Raw genomic sequence first — 16,502 nt, forward strand, 5'->3', positions numbered from 1 at the left:
GAAGTACTATTTTATACTCATTATGGTTAATACAAAGTTAATTAGAGAATCTCAAGGAATATTAATAGATTTATTGTCCCATTATCTTGATATATGAGCACTGTAATTAACAGTAACTAATAAATTAATCTCCTCTTTCCTCTCCCCTTAGGCCTTTAACGGCAATGTAATAATATAACTTCTCCTCCATTTTCTACCCCAAAATCTTTCACCTTCTTTCTCGTCTCTTCTTATCTATGCAACTTTGGTTATGAGCTTATGGTAATGGCACAGCCATATATGGCAGCATCCTTCAACTATCATGGATAAGGTACGGAAATAGGGCTCCTTCAGCTGTCAACAGCCAGTTAGCAGGACTCAGATGATAAACTCACTTTACTGTCCTAGTCTACGATGACAACAACAACAAAAAAAAAAAAAAAAAAAAAAAAGCACAAGAAAAGACCATTTTTAATCATCTAAGCTTCAAACATCTAGATAATAAGGCATTCGTTCATAGCTGCTACAGTGAGAACAACAAAGAGAAGCAGCTAAGGATGAAGTTGAATAAAATTTCTTCTACAAGTAATAAATAGATCAGCAATTCATCCAAGGTGAATTTAACTCATTCCCTTGTTCAGAAACCACACACAAAATAAAGCTACTCTGATTTGAAAAGATATTGTATGATGAGGCATGATCTTATTCATGTGTGCAATGTTGTTTAACAAACAGATCAAGGATATGCCCCAAGTACTCTGTAATGTAAAAACAAGTCAACCAAGCAAGATCATGAACCATATATATCAAATATCATGGTCAGATCAACCAGGCCAGATCATGAGGATACCAGATTCATCGCATCAGTAAAAGGAAGAACTATTAGTCTTTGAAACGTACTACAAAAAGTCTAACCACAAAATGGAGTAATAAATAGAAAATAGTTGCTAACTTACTGTTTTTGAATATGCAGACAAGTCATAGATTCAGCTTCAACTAGCAACAAGAGATTTTAAGCAGGCCTTATCTGAGAAACTCGGCTGTACCAGAATGAGTGAAGGGTCATATGAAACAAGTCATACTTTTCTGGTGTTTTATGCCAAATGAAATGTCGTTGCACTTTTCTAATCCTTTGCTGCATATCAAGGTACCGTTCTTCAGGGATGGAAAGAAGGATGTTCCTCAGATTTGGGATGTCTTTCTCTTGAACGAACACAGCAAATGCCTCCCAATCTAGCACCTCAAAGAAAGGGGGCACATAATTATCAGAGATAATTACAGGAATACACTCATAGAATATGGATTCAACAACCCTAGGGGTGTGGACCCCATAACCTCGGGCACAGATGCAGTACTTGCTGCTCTTCATGTACTCCCTGTAGACTGCTTTGCCTTGGATATCCCGCTGCATTGGACCAAAGATCTTCATATCTGGTACCTTATCCTCCCAGTATTGCAACAATAATGGACGGAGATAGCCATGCAATTGTCCAGCAAAGAAGGCTAATATATTTCTCTCTGAAGGTGGTTTACCTCCTATGTCTCTTGTGGGGTCATTTCCACTGCGAACATAAGTTACAGGTACACTGACATCCTTGCCTACGTTAAAGCCTCTTGCAACATTGGCGTTACATAATCCTCTAATGCAACCGCTCATATGATTTCTTGTTATACGTGGGCCCTGAAAAGGTCATTGTTTTATCAGGGGGATAGAGTGTGAGTTTGGATATTCAAGTCAAGGCAATATACTATACAGAATTACAGTTTGTCTTTTTTAAGTTTGGGGTTTCTATACACATTCACTTTCCGTTCATTTTACTTATGGTACTTAAACTAGCAGACTTTGTAAATTTGTATTCTTGATTGTTACCTTCAGCCTTCCTGAATTTGAAAATTGACATTCACACCTCAAATTATTCTGTGTACATCACTGAGATAGGGTACAAGGGCTGGTTAGTGGGTAGGTACAAGGGTAGAACTTGCTAATATTGAAGATTTTGGCCTGTTCTCGGTCTATTTTGAAGTGTACAAATGCAATATACTACCTCAATTCTCAAACTCGGTATTCAATATTTTAGGACAAATAAAAATGCTTTCACTTAAAAACTAGAAACAAAAGTGCTGCATTTAATGCAGAGATTTGGCTTGACTAAGAAAATTAATGAAAATTAACAAAAAGAAATCTAGAACACTCAAGTAACATCTAACAGATATACAAAACAATGACCTTTGTTTATATAGAGAAAATTATAGAGCTTGGAAGTTCAAAGACATACCCAGTCATGACAAGCAACAAAAAAATGATCTGCTCCCCCAGTCCTGTTCCAAAAGCGGTATCGCGTTTTAATCAGTTCCACATAATTTGTGAGATAATGCTCCAAGTTCTTGACACTATTTGACTTGTTCTCGTACAGGACTGTGCGTAGTGTTTCAGAACTGAAAGGCAAGTAATAAAGATGGGCCTTTTTAGGATCCCTTACAGTGAAGTGTCTGCTTCCCTCTATCAGTTTCATAAACCATCCTTCTGCTGCATATAATCCCCGTAGTCTTGGGTGATGAAATATTGGCTTCTCCCCTTCTTTGTATACGTAAACTTTGAGTAGACGTTCCATTAAGTCATAGCTCCTGCAGAAACAGTTACACTAGCACTTCAAATTTGGCACTGGTAAACACAAGAAATCCTTAGGCTTATAAACAGAATAATGCAGGATATTTCATCTCTGGTTAATATTTGGTATTCCGGTGGACATATTTAATGTCTGGTGGACAAGCAATTTCTACCAATATCTGCTTCAATCTTTGCTTCACAAAAGTCTTTGAATTAGTAAGAACGTAGGCACATAAAAGTACCAAAGTCATCTGTTTGCAAGCAATCAAGCATCCTTGGCTTCTCAAACAATTACAAAATTCTATACACAGACTTACCTTTTGAACACAGAGACATTTCTGTAAAGAGGAGCATGCAAGTCAGATATATTCCTTAAAACAGGAGCATTCCTGATCTGTAGGCTTGCAGAAAGAAGTTGGCGATCACATGTTGTAGATCCTCTTCCTCTTCGCCTCTAGATTCAGCCAAAAGAAACAACAGATCAATGTGCAACAACTAATTTTTGGTGTTCAGAGAGCCACAAGGGCGGGTGATGAGAATTGATCTCAGTACAGGGAAGGAAGCTCTAATCAATTGAGCCATCCCTCACTCTCACATGCCTACATATACTAACTGAATATATTAAAATTATAAATAAAAAAAATAAAAAAAAATAGCTCTACCATACCACTAAGGTTGTTAATGCAGGTCCATCAAGCAACATTGATTTCATCTCAGATAAAGTAATCGTAGCACCTCTCATCTTTCTTACAAATCTCTCAATCACAGATGTGTCATTCTTACTGTTAACCTCCAACCCCACAACCTGCTTGATTTTGTGAATTTGTGAGCTGCTCATTGATGTTGAAACAATTGATCCAGTACTCAAAGGTTCCATCTTCTCCAAAGAAATTTGACCAGAAATAGTCGAATAATTAGTCAAAACATCCATACTTCCAGCATCCTCAACACTATCTCCAGTAGAATTCTTATGCAATGCATCAAATTTCTCTGCTTTATTCTCCACACTACTAGTTTTCCTCATTATTAAATCCCTACCAGAAGCATCATCATGTTCACTTCTACTAGCTCTATCACGGTCCAATATAAGTCCACTGTCAACGCGCTCCTCCTCCAATTCACTTGCATTCTTACCACCTACTCCCTCCACCATATAAAAATCACCATCCTTAACCAAAATCCAAGAAGATGGACTCCTTATCACTGCTAGAGGCAAAGCCTCTTCGCCAGGCGACAAAGTAGATATGTATCTACCAGAGAGCAATGCCCAAAATTGAGCTAAAACTATCATAACAACTAAAAATCCCGTCATCGAAACGAGCAATCTTCGCCCATAATTGCATAATTTCATGAACAAACCAGCCATTTGTTATTCTATAGTCTATATCCTAAATAATCCAGTAAAACACCACCTTCTGATCACCTGGTAAATGCAATATCAAACTGAAGAATCAAAATAGCCACACCAACACATAAACAATACTAATTATTGAAGAACAAAGCATAATTAAACCCCATTTATAGAAAATTCAAATCAAATTTTACCAAAACTTCCCAAATTACCAAAATTTAAGACCCATAAACTAAAAGAGAAATCTTTCAGCTAAATTTTACACACCCATTAACATTTTAACATAAAAGTTGGATAAAAGTAAGCAAATTATACTTCTTACAATAAAAAAGATTGAATTTTGAGTAGCAAATTATAGTGAAGTGAGAGAGAGTGTGTACCTGTTGTACTTGTTGAGTATCATCAGCCAACATAAGCAGTGACAAATGAAAAATGTCGGTACATAGAGCAAGGTGTACAAGAAGCAACAATACGACGTCGTTTTATGGATAAAATGCCATCATACGACGTCGTTTGTACTGAAATCATCTTTCCGAATTTTACCCAAAATTTCTATTGCTGTACAAAATTTTCACTCTCCTCTGAAGTAAACACAAAAACACTCTCTTGTTCTTTCTCTCTCCTCAATACGACGACGTTTCCTTCATTCGCCGGAAAATTGAACAAAAATGGCGCCTCTGAAAGTTGGAATTCGGCGGGTAATCTGTAAAATTGTTGTTTAATGTGATTATTTTGGTGTTTTTTAATTTGGGGTTCTAAATTTGGCATATTAAATTTATTTGATTTGTGAAATTTGATTATTTGGAATTGTTGTGTATAAATTTGTGGTGTTTGAATGTTGCATAATTGAATATGAATATGAACATGAACATGAATATGAGTATGGATTGTGAGGAATTTAGTGGTGATGATGTGGTAGTGTCTTTAGAAGCTCTAGAGGTTGATAATGGAGTTAGTATTGTTGATGAATTGGAAGGAGTGTCTTCGACAAACGAGTCGAAGGCGGCAGAGTCGAGTTTATTGCCCGTGACCCCGCCGAGGGTGGGGATGGTGTTTGAGAGATGGGAGGGTGTGGATGAATATTATAAAAGATATGGGATGGATCAAGGGTTTGGTGTTAGTAGGGTGTCAGGGGCATATAGAACTGGGAAGGAGAGTGGGAAGGTTAGGAGGTCGGGCACTTGGCGGTGTGAGTGTTATGGTGTACCGGATACTAAGATGAGGAGGGAGGCAAAGAGGAGGGCTAAAGGAATGGAGATTGGTGGGAGCATGGAAGCTCAAGATCAAGGTATAAGAAAACGTAAGTCGAAGAAGTGTGAGTGTCCTGTGATGGTTTATGCTAGTTTGAATGCGGAAGGTGGGTGGGAATTGAAGAAAGTTGTTTTGGAGCATAATCACAAGCTGACCCTAACCAAGTCAAAGGTAGCGAAAGAGGGTATGATGAAGGGGGTTGGGGAAACTCGAAATAGGAAGCTATCTAATGATTTTAATGATGGGTCATGTGTCCTACAAATTCACGGGAGTTCGACGGTGAAGAGGGAAGTTGTTGAGGATGTGCCAATGATGGAGAATCACCCCCGTGTAGTAGAGCATGTGAGAAGGCTGAGAATGGAGGGTGGTGATGCAAATTCTATGATGGATTTATTTGAGAGAATGCAAGGAAACAGCCAAAATCTATTCCATGCCCATAGATTTGATGAATTTGGGGTGTTGCAGGATGTGTTATGGGTAGATGCAAGGAGTAAAGCAGCATATGAAGAGTTTGGGGATGTTGTTTGCTTTGATACAACATACTTGAAGAATGAGTATGAGTTGCCACTTGTTAATTTTGTAGGTGTTAACCATCATGGACAATTAACCTTGTTGGGATGTGCTTTAATTTCCCATGATGATGCTGACACATATGCTTGGATATTCCAGCAATGGTTGGTATGCATGGGAGGAAAGGCCCCTAATGCTATTTTGACGGATGAGGATGAAGCAATGAGGAAGGTGATTACGGAAGCCATCCCGGATACTTGTCATAAGTGGTGTATTAGGCAAATATTGCAAAAGTTGCCGAAAAAGATGTGCATGTATGCAAGGTAACAACTTTTAAGAATTAATATACATGTTATAGATGAGAATTTGCATTGTGTTTTGGTGTGTATGCAGTTATTATGGTAGTTATTCTAACTTCTGTTAGCCCCAACCTGATATGAAATTATGAATGTGTTTCATGTTAGTTTTTATATGATGTGACTGAAAAGTGAAAATAATGTATGTAGAAGAAAGTTGAACAAAAGTGTGATCTAGTAAGAGCAAATATGAAGTTCGGATGTGTTGAAAAGGGACCTAGTATTTGATGTAACTGAAACTATAAGCACCTAACCAGAAAGCTGTGTTGAAAGAAAAGTTTGGTTAACATCAAATGCTCAGATAACAAAAAGAAACAAATAAAATCGATAAAAAATTGTATGCTTGACAACATTGCTCCCATCGATTTTCTATTTGATTATGTTGTTTGTGACTTTGGCATGTAATGATCCAAAAAAAAGGGAAAATCTAGAACTCCGCTACAAATAATGATAGAGCTTAACACAGATATGTACATTTTGAAATTATAACGCTGGCTATCAAGCTTAGTAACCTGTCATTCTTGATCAATTCTGAGTGAGATCCTTTACCATGACTAATGACCACAGTAACCCAGCCAAATCCCCTGTATGTCTTGCGGGGAAGACGAATTATACCCCAATTGAGGTCACACAACCATTACCCTTGCTTAAAACCCTAAATCTTCCTGATGCTTTCTTTGGAATTGACAACAAACAGAGCTTAATTAACCTGATCTGTGAGCCAAAACACTCATCTCTATCATACTTGTTTGAAATTTTGATGAAAATATTATTTGTAAAATTGCATTAGTTATTTTAGAACCTTCTATTCAACTAAACCAAGTTTTTCCCAAAAAGGCATAAAGATGTGGCTTAATGGGGGAAAGCCTCAACAGCAAGAAATAAGAATACAGAATCAGCTTGTTCACTATATGAAAAGTAATTTCATCATGAGAAATGAAAGATGGTAATGAAAGACCTAACAATTTTGAGTAGGGCAAAGACAGAGACCGAATTCACAGCAAATTCAGTTATGTGTAAATGATAATCATTGAAGTCCAATAGTGGTATAAATGACAGGAAACCAAAACTTTCACATTTAATCTCCCTTGATTAAGTGTTGAACTACATATCTGAAATGGTTGGTTGTGTCTTTGACATTTATAGATATAATTGTTGTAGGTACCAAGAATTAGAGGATGAACTCAAGGAAGTAATTTATGAAAGTTTTACCATTGACGAGTTTCAGAGTAGGTGGGTTCGTGTTGTCGACAAGTATGAGTTGGGAGATAATGAGTGGTTGCAGAGACTTTATGAGGAGAGAGCGATGTGGGCCCCAGCATTCATGAAGGATATATTTTTGGCAGGTATGCAGAGGGTTGGAAGTATGAACAATTTTTTTGACAATTTTGTGACAAGGCACACAAAGTTGTTTGAATTTGCCGAGAAGTACTGTGCAGCAATGGAGGATAAGGTATCCATTGAGAAGGATGAAGATATAAAGTCTATGAAGTATGTAAGGAAGTTGGTAACTGGATTCAAGGCGGAGGAGGTCTTCCAAAAGGTTTATACCAATAATAAGTTTAGAGAGGTTCAAAGGGAGTGTGAGAGAGTTATTTACTGCTATGGAAAGGGGGAGGTTGCTGGAGACACAGTGGTGCATCTCATGGAGGATCGTGTTTGGATTGTTTTCAAGGGTTCAAGTGAGGAGGTCATAACTGACAGGAGGAGGTTGTACCGAGTAAGTTACAGTGTTAAGTCAAGAGAAGTGGAGTGTGATTGCAAGTTGTTCGAGACACATGGGATATTGTGCAGGCATTGTATTAGGGTGCTAGATCATCACTTGTTTGGGGAAGTTCCTGATAAGTACATACAGAAGCGGTGGCGTAAGGATGTATCCCGGAAGCATGCACGAGTGAAGGTGGCATACCATGATCCATCAAATTTGATCGAGGTGAAAAGGTATGACAGTATGATGGCTGTGTTTGAACCACTTTGTGATATTGCATGTAATGCAGAGGAGACAATGGCAGTTGTGATTAACGGGTTGAAAGATATTCAAATCTCACTAAATGAATGGCTGGGCAAGAGGAGTGTTAGTAGTATGGGTTACACTGATGTAAAAGATGCGCATACTGTTATCGATGGCATTGTGGAGAGTAATGGTCAGTCACAGATGACACTGTCATACCCAACACAAGGCACCAAGGCTTCTGTTGTGGTAGGTAGATATGGTTAGGCACATAACATGTTAGATAACATTGATGCTGACTAGAAATGGCAGAGAGCTTGTAAGTTAATATTGTAGCCTTGGATACCGTGTGCCAAGAAGTGGTTATCATGCTAAGATTTCTTGAGAATCTAAGATGCTCCTATATTTAAAAAAAAAAAAAAAAATCCAACTTTTCTAGTTGTTTTGGCATGATGTCTGTCCAGTATTAACAGACTACAAATTGCTGGTGTATAGCTCTAAGGTGCCAAATGTAAACTGAAAATCTTAATTGACTTGTAAGTTTTGTAACCAAAAAACTAAACCTGCCTTTCCTCTTATGCTATGAAAAGTTGTTAAACCTATATATGGTGGATGTGGAAATTTAGAGGGGGGGAAAAACAAATTGGAAGGGAGGCATTTGAAGCATGTAAATTTGTCAGAATAAATTGACACCCAATGACAATTTTAAAATTGGTGTTAACTCAGAGTTTGCTTATATCTTATTTTCTGCTCTCTGTATTCTTGATGTGCTCTTCCTCTTAGTGTTAACTATGTTACGTGTATTAACGGAGCCCTTCCCTTCTTTTCTTCTGTAAGTTCAGGATCTTGTCCTATGTGTGCTCATCTTATTTGAAAAGGAAAACATATTTGGAGAGTAAAAGATCTGCATCTCATGTTATATGTAACTAACATACTAACATAATGTGATTCTAGTCCTATCTGTAGGGGAAGGCTCTCGTGAGAATTTTTCTTATATGAGAATTTTTCTTATGTGAGAACACTCTTTATGTTCTAAATTTTTACTCGTATGTTCTAAATTTTAAATCTGATGTTCTAAACTTTTTTTTAGGTGTTCTAAATTAAATCAAATGTTCTAATTTATTACTCACATGTTCTAAACCATAAATTAGTTAAGCTTGATGTCATAAATTTTAAATAACTTGTTCCAAACTTTTAAATTTTATGTTCTAAATTTTAAAACGTGTGTTCTAAGATTTTTAATTATATATGTTCCAGATTTTCTAAGATTTTTTAATTATATGTTCCAGATTTTAAAGCGTATGTTCTATTTTTTTTACTCGTATGTTCTAAATTCTTTACTCACACTTTCTATATTCAATATCAGTTTGTTCTAAATTTTTATTCACATGTTCATAATCTTAAATCAAGTGTTCTAAATGTTACTCGTATGTTTAAAATTTCATAAAGCAAATTTTATAAATTTTTAATCACTTGTTCTAATTCTTAAATCAGATGTTCTAACATATTACTCACACAAATGTTCTAAATTATTACTCATATGTTCAAAATTTTAATTTGAGTCACATGTATGTTCTAAATTTTAACTCGTATGCTCTAAATTTTTACCCACATGTTCTAAATTTTAAATCAGTTCTCATATAAGTATGAATTCTCACATATGGACCTATTCTCACTGGATCCCTCTCCTATATATATATATATATATATATATATATATATATATATATATATATATATATATATATTGAATTGGTATGTGTAAATTTTATCTAAGCTTTACTTAGCAAATTAATTTTATGTGTTTATATTGTTTGTGAGCTGAAGTGGTTAATTGAAGGACACACACACACACAATCAAACAAACAAACAAACAAAACAAAACAAAAAAAATCGCTTTGTGCTAGAGCAGAGATTAAATCATGGGAAGATATTCAGCTACCAGTTGGTTCATTGGTGTATGATGAAAAAGGTATTATCCTCATTAGACTGATGCATTCATGATATATATATAAACTATATAAATGATTTTTTTTTTTTTTTTTATATTTAATTTTATTATCTCTTTCAGATATATTTGTCCCAGAACTGATAATGGAACTGATTAAATTTTGGTGTATGATGCTTGCAATAACAGTGGAGTACATCAAGAAAAACAATCCACAATAAGTAGGACATTTTTGTCAAGTCCTACACTTTGTTCTTGGATCTACAGAAGTGTAAGTCCTGCTAAAGCATCTGATTTTGAAAGCTTTTTCATGCTCTGATATTTCGGTCACTGTCAACTATCTATATCCGTTTGAGGATTCAGATACAGGAGGGAATCAGACATCTATTTTGAGAGGGAAATCAAAAACCTGCTTTTTTTTTTTATATAATTTCTATGAATTCTCAGTTAGATATGGATAAAAGATGATTGGGGAATTGGGGTAACATAGCTGTAACAGCTGTTGCTATTTGGTAAATGTCAAAACATACTATTTGCTAATTGCATCAACTTGGTTATTGAATATGACATGGACATCAAATAATAGCTGTGATCCTGGTTTGGAAAATACACACACAACTTATGAACATTTAGCTTAATAATATGCTCTATTTATGGGTGTAATTTGCCACCTGTATGAGCTTTCACTTCCTCTTCTGATACATAGTGTTTCCAGAACCAGTGATTCCTCCACAAGAAGATGACTTCCTCTATCGGAACCTGTTTTGTCTCAGGAAGGAAGAAGAACACGAAGCTTGTCATAATCAAGATCAGCCCAGCAAACAGAAGGAAGATTCCGAACTTGAGGTGACAGAGAGCCATAAGGAAACATTGAGCAATCAAGGCAGTGAAGATCATGTTGACACAGACAACAATACTCTGACCAGCTGACCTTGTTTCTAACGGGAAGAGCTCACTCGGTACTAGCCAACCTAATGGACCCCATGACCTTCCATATGCCAACACAAACAAGCAAATCAAGATAACAAGGAAGTACCCAATTCCATGTGGTAATGTCTTCCCATCCCCAAAGTAGAGGCCAAGAATGATGCCAACAGTCACCTGAAATGAAAAAAAAAAAGTAAGTTTAGTGCACAGTTACTTTTCAGCAGTTCATTTTGATTATTTAATCTTCAATTTTGTTCTCTTCTGAGTACCAGAGATTTGTGTTTGTTTCGGGTTGATTTTATCTAAGAATGGTTTTGTGCTGTACAAACAATTTGGGGAACATTGGAATGTTTTTTGAAAAAATAATTATCCCCATTTGTTTCTTTAGGTAGCCAAAAATCTATTAGTATTTTGTTCTTACCATTTCAATCAGCATCTCTACACCAGCTTCAATGTAGAAGGCTCTTCTTCCAAACTTATCTACCAAAGCCATGGAAATCAATGCAGCAATTACTAGTGCTCCATTGGTAATCGTTGATGAATACAGAGAAACATTATTGTTGAATCCCAAACTCTGAAAGAAAACTGGAGCATAGAAGAGAATGGAGTTCATGCCAGTGAGTTGTTGGAATGCCGGAAGTGCTATAGCTCCAATAATCAACTGGGGGCGGTTTTTCCTCTGAAGAAGGTTCCTGAAAGGATGCTTGATAGCCCTTGCTGCGTCACTGGCATCGACAAGGTCAGCAAACTCGGCATCAACATTTGTGGTACCTCTAACTTTTTCCAACACTCTTCTTCCCTCATCTAGCCTGCCTTGTTCTACTAGACTGTTTGGGGTTTCCGGAAGGAAGAGGCCCCCGACAAACATTAAAGTTGCTGGAAGGGTGGCCAAACCCACAGAAATTCTCCATCCGTGAGGATGAATTTTTGAAGTCCCATAATTGATGAAGTTGGCTACTAGAATTCCCAAGCATGTTGTTAGTTGAAATAGTTGATTAACTGCTCCTCGGATCTTTGCAGGTGCCATTTCAGAAAGATATAGAGGAACTGCCTGTAAGATAAACAAAAATTGATAATCAGTTATCAGTACAGAGTATTGCAGTGAGTGTTTTCCAAAAGCCAGTGCATTATATGAAAAAAACTGAAGACAAATGTATGTAAGTTGGGGCTTACTTGGTTTCCAAATCCAATGCCGAAACCAAGGAAAACTCTCCCTATGATTAGCATGGCAACATTTTGGGCAGCAGCATTTATAACACCTCCAATAAAGAAACTGGCACCGCCAACCAGAATACTAGCTCTCCTTCCCTTGGTTCGAGTCAAATAAGAAGCCCCGAATGTAGACACCAGAGCCGCATAGTACAGGGAAGATGTGAAGAGAGTCAGAAGCTGGTTGTCGTATTTGCAGTAGTCAGTCTCAAGCAAGTGTGCATGCTTCCTTCTGTAAACCTTTGGGAAGAATTCTTTCAAAAAATCGTCCATTGAAGTGACTCCTCCTATCAAAATATACTTCGGTAAGTTTACAATAACTTTGTAGTGGTTGATTTTTATTGATAGCTATTGGACACAACCTTATAAGAAAAAAATGAAGAGGAAAAAATAACATTCATAAATTATATCTGAAGAGAAATTTTACTGGTAAGCTTGTTGTCAGTATTCAGTAGAGGTGGTCAATGTAATTAGCCTCTCTGGAATCAGCCAAACATTAAAAGTCCTAACCAACATATAGGAACAAACCGGATCAGGTTCGTTGAAGAGCTGGCCGTGCTTGTTAGTAATTATTGCATGGTCCAGAACCAGTGCTCACTTTCCTCCTAATAGTTTGGTTAAATGGTTACCAATTTATGTGAGAATGGTAATCATCAATTCTTTGGAGAGTTAGGAGCAATGGTTCGGGACCATCCAATAATTTCTCCCTGCTTGCACCAACTCACTTACAGTTTGATTTTTTAGAATGTCAATGTGAAACTCCAACATTATGAATTTACGATGAATGTTGGCTTTATTCCAATTTTTAATTTTATATGATCCCACCCTATTATTGTCGTTGCTTCACAAAAAGTTTATTTTTTTTTTGAAAAATCACAAAAAGTTCTTAATCACTAATTAGTTCTTATTTTACATTCCAATTTTTAAACCATACTTTTACTTCACTAATTAGTTCAAAGGTCAAAGGTCAGGTCTGATTTGGCTCGATCCGGTTGCTGTTCAAACATAATATGAACTGATCCGATTATCAGCTAGCATATAGCCAGGCCTGATCGAGCCTCTTCAGTGACCTCCAGCCGACTAGCCGTCTGCCCGTCTCAGACAGCCCATCACCATCTCTAACTCCCAAGTAGTATTTTTACATTGGATCATTGAATGTGGTGTGTGTAAATATCATATAGTCAAATTTGTGTAATGCAAGAATTCAAGTGATATAAAAACCAATTACTCATATTGTTTTCTTTTCAATTCTCATATTAAAATCAATTTTCTTTTTCTACTTTATTTTCAGATAGCAAATAAGTAATGATAAATCTATCTCCGATAACAGACTAATAACCCAATCTCGGGTATGAATTTTCACTGACTAAAAAAGGGCATTTTTGTCCACTTTTTTCTAATATTTTTCCCATCTTTGAAACTGCACAAGCGTTACCCTTTTCACTCTGTATTGCAGAAACAAAGAAGAAAAACAGAACAGAATATGTGAACAACAGAAGAAAGAAAAACATACCAGAGACACCAAGATCATAACCAAAGAGCGATCCACCACTCGCCGCTACGACGCAAGCAAAGATAAAATACGGTGTGATCTTGTACTCGTACAAAGCTGCTCGCCCGGCTGCTGCTCCATCGACAAATGCACCCCCTGCCATTGTTTCTGATCACGGCGACAAATCTGTATGTATGTATCGCGCTCTTTCTCCTTATAATCACGACGTTGATATGTGAAAGTACTGCCTTAAACAGGTGTTATCTGTTATTAAAAACAACACAACTTCCTTCAAACTTTTCCAGGATCATTCCAAATTGTAGGGAAAAGGGGTACCCTGATAATGATTCTAAAACAACTTAGCAAAGAATTAATGAAAACTATATAGTATTATTATACTATATAGTTTTTATTTAATAACTTTGGTTTTGTTTTATGGGATAAGTTGAAGAAAGTTATGTTTTGGGGTCTTTCAATCTCACCTACAAAAACTAGTATTTTTTCTTCTTGTTTCAATGTTATGTCATGTTGTATTTATAAAGGAACATGCATAATAGGATAAGAGAGAGAAAATTAAAAAGAGGATGAAGACTTTCTACAGTTGTACTTTACTGGCTAAGATTTTGCTAACAATTTGATCCTATAATGACGTATTTGTTAATGGTCTATTTTTTTCTGTAGTAATATATTACGCGTAATCATATGTAAGGAGTTAAAACTGAAAACATTAATTACATAACATAAAATCACCAATCGTTGTGATTGTTGTATGTATTCACTTGATTTTTTTTCATATTGTTATGATTATATTACCATTTTTAGGTGATGTAGTTAATGCTTAATTTCCTTTTTTAAGATAATTTTGGATTAATTAGCTGTTTTTTTTTATAGTTGGCTTTTTTAGCTTTTGTGATTGGGAGGCTTTATCTACTTCACTAGGTCCAGGTTGGAAGTTAAATTGTTTTTTGTTTTTTAAATTATTGTTATTATTATATGTTTAGTAATTTTTTTATTATTGAATTTGTCAACTTGCTATAATTAAATAATTAGGTATCCTAAAAATATCTTTAAGTGAGCAACAACTTCTATGTATTAAGCCGAAAATACTGAAATTTAATTGGTGGTCTCTGTCAAGTTTCAAAAAGAAATGTATATATTATAATTTTGAGTCAATTATGGCAACCTCAGTCAGTGAGTGTGACTGACCTAATGACTTGTTATAGTTTTTAAATGTCTCCTTGAAGAGCATTGCATTGTTTGATTTTTACACCATTCTTGTTAAATTTGTTTCGATATATTTTTAAATATACATACGATAAAAATTATATAGTTCATGCGTTGATCCATACATCCATATGCACACGAGTACATAATATACTCGTGTTTACATGGATCAGCGCATTAATTATGATAAGGTAAGTTGTAACAAACTGAAAGGAGTAGTTTGAAATGGATATAATAATACTCGTGTTTACATGGATCAGTGCATTAATTATGATAAGGTAAGTTGTAACAAACTAAAAGGATTAGTTTGAAATGGATATTAAATATTTAAATTGATAGGTTTTAGTTTTTACTAGATTGAATTATGAAAAATGAATTGTTGTTAACGTGGAAAAGATAAGGTAGATTAGATAATTATGATTATTAAGCAAAATAAAAGGATGTGTAAGTTTTATCTTCCAAAGAAGATCCAAGTCACCCAACAAATTTATTGAAGTTCCATTTTTCTCGTGCCCCATCACCTTTTTTACTACAGTACCGCTTTTAAATCGCACCTTACAAATTAAATGGTTGGATAATGCTAATCCAACGGCCAAATTCAAATTCATATATTTTTTTCATTATTTGGTACTATAAATGGGGAATTATAAAAAATTAATTTGATACAATTAATTAAATTAATGTAATATTGATGAGATTGGATATCATATCCTCATCATCAATCCTTTAAAAATTAAAGATAATAAAAAACTATCAGGCCAATTATAATAAAACTCTATAAAATGTCATTAGTTGTATACTCGTATTTATTAAGCTTAGGGTCTATTCTCTTTAGCTTAATTTCAATTCAGTTCAGTTTAATTTTAATTTTCTTCTCTCGTAAACAATTCATTTCAGCTCTATTTAGTTCAATTCAACTCCAATCAATTCAGTTCATCTCAGTAAATCAGAACATAGCCTAATTATAACTCTTTAAAAAATTAAAAATTAAAATTAACAAAGATCTATTAAAACAATAAAATTTTCTCTTATTTCAATTTATCTAAACGTACTTATCAATCTATAAGGAAGAACTTATTAACCTTATCTTTATTTTTTATGAACTTATTATTAGCTTATTATTCTAAGGGTGTGTTCAATTTAATTACGGAGTATCACTTATCTGAAATTTATCTTATCTTATCTTATTTAAATTAATATATACACTTACTAGAACTTATCTAAACTTATTTTAATTGTAGTTTATACTCTCTAAATTTTATCAAATTTTTTTTTTTACTGAAAAAAGTGACGATAAGGAAAATAGAATGGCCCTATTATCTTATTTTAATCTTATTAGTCTTACACTTATTTTATATGAAAATATATCTGTCAAAAAAAATCTTATATGAAAATATATGTGATGAAATTAGCCTAACACTAATATACGGTATACGTAGTACATACGGAGTATTTTGGATAATGTAATTTATTATAAATTCGTATATTGACTTTTGACTTATACATTGAATAATTGAATAACATAGTCTCGCATGATTTAGGATGAGAATAGCATACTTAAAAGTCTATGCCAATAGAAAGCGATAGCCAAATCAATTAGAAGAGCAAACTTGAAAATAAATACAGCAATCATTGAATTCAAACCCATATTTTAATCAAAGAACCACAAATTAATTTTACTCACCGAAATCAAATG

General features: G+C 34.9%; 3 protein-coding genes across 3 annotated transcripts; 1 reads left to right on the top strand and 2 right to left on the bottom strand.

The window, feature by feature from the left end:
- Positions 1–970: 970 nt before the first annotated feature.
- LOC110690971 (probable glycosyltransferase At3g07620) lies at positions 971–4,405 on the bottom strand. Its single transcript, XM_021867893.1, has 5 exons — positions 4,319–4,405; positions 3,255–4,010; positions 2,905–3,041; positions 2,256–2,604; positions 971–1,660 (listed from the first exon to the last, which is right to left on the bottom strand). Exons 2-5 carry the CDS (start codon positions 3,951–3,953, stop codon positions 992–994), a joined length of 1,854 nt encoding a protein of 617 aa, XP_021723585.1. The 5' UTR covers positions 3,954–4,010; positions 4,319–4,405; the 3' UTR covers positions 971–991.
- Positions 4,406–4,512: 107 nt separating this feature from the next.
- LOC110690970 (protein FAR1-RELATED SEQUENCE 8-like) lies at positions 4,513–8,610 on the top strand. Its single transcript, XM_021867892.1, has 2 exons — positions 4,513–6,022; positions 7,217–8,610. The coding sequence occupies exons 1-2, from the start codon at positions 4,791–4,793 to the stop codon at positions 8,271–8,273; spliced, it is 2,289 nt and encodes a 762-aa protein (XP_021723584.1). The 5' UTR covers positions 4,513–4,790; the 3' UTR covers positions 8,274–8,610.
- A 1,852-nt stretch (positions 8,611–10,462) lies between these two features.
- Positions 10,463–14,274, bottom strand: LOC110690974 (sugar transport protein 14-like). Its single transcript, XM_021867897.1, has 4 exons — positions 13,604–14,274; positions 12,055–12,377; positions 11,303–11,932; positions 10,463–11,055 (listed from the first exon to the last, which is right to left on the bottom strand). Exons 1-4 carry the CDS (start codon positions 13,743–13,745, stop codon positions 10,606–10,608), a joined length of 1,545 nt encoding a protein of 514 aa, XP_021723589.1. The 5' UTR covers positions 13,746–14,274; the 3' UTR covers positions 10,463–10,605.
- Between the last annotated feature and the right edge of the window lie 2,228 nt (positions 14,275–16,502).

This window comes from Chenopodium quinoa, unplaced genomic scaffold (assembly GCF_001683475.1).
Source record: "Chenopodium quinoa cultivar QQ74 unplaced genomic scaffold, ASM168347v1, whole genome shotgun sequence".
In the NCBI taxonomy this organism is placed as follows: domain Eukaryota; kingdom Viridiplantae; phylum Streptophyta; class Magnoliopsida; order Caryophyllales; family Amaranthaceae; genus Chenopodium; species Chenopodium quinoa.

Excerpts from the sequence above, each read along its gene's own strand:
- LOC110690974 (XM_021867897.1), bottom strand. The coding sequence starts at position 13,745 with ATGGCAGGGGGTGCATTTGTCGATGGAGCAGCAGCCGGGCGAGCAGCT. Across the intron at positions 12,378-13,603 it reads TTATGATCTTGGTGTCTCTG|GAGGAGTCACTTCAATGGAC; the intron begins GTATGTTTTTCT and ends ATATTTTGATAG. Across the intron at positions 11,933-12,054 it reads GCATTGGATTTGGAAACCAA|GCAGTTCCTCTATATCTTTC; the intron begins GTAAGCCCCAAC and ends TTTATCTTACAG.
- LOC110690970 (XM_021867892.1), top strand. The coding sequence starts at position 4,791 with ATGAATATGAACATGAACATGAATATGAGTATGGATTGTGAGGAATTT. Across the intron at positions 6,023-7,216 it reads AAGATGTGCATGTATGCAAG|GTACCAAGAATTAGAGGATG; the intron begins GTAACAACTTTT and ends TAATTGTTGTAG.
- LOC110690971 (XM_021867893.1), bottom strand. The coding sequence starts at position 3,953 with ATGGCTGGTTTGTTCATGAAATTATGCAATTATGGGCGAAGATTGCTC. Across the intron at positions 2,605-2,904 it reads AATGTCTCTGTGTTCAAAAG|GAGCTATGACTTAATGGAAC; the intron begins GTAAGTCTGTGT and ends CTGTTTCTGCAG. Across the intron at positions 1,661-2,255 it reads TTGTTGCTTGTCATGACTGG|GGCCCACGTATAACAAGAAA; the intron begins GTATGTCTTTGA and ends TGACCTTTTCAG.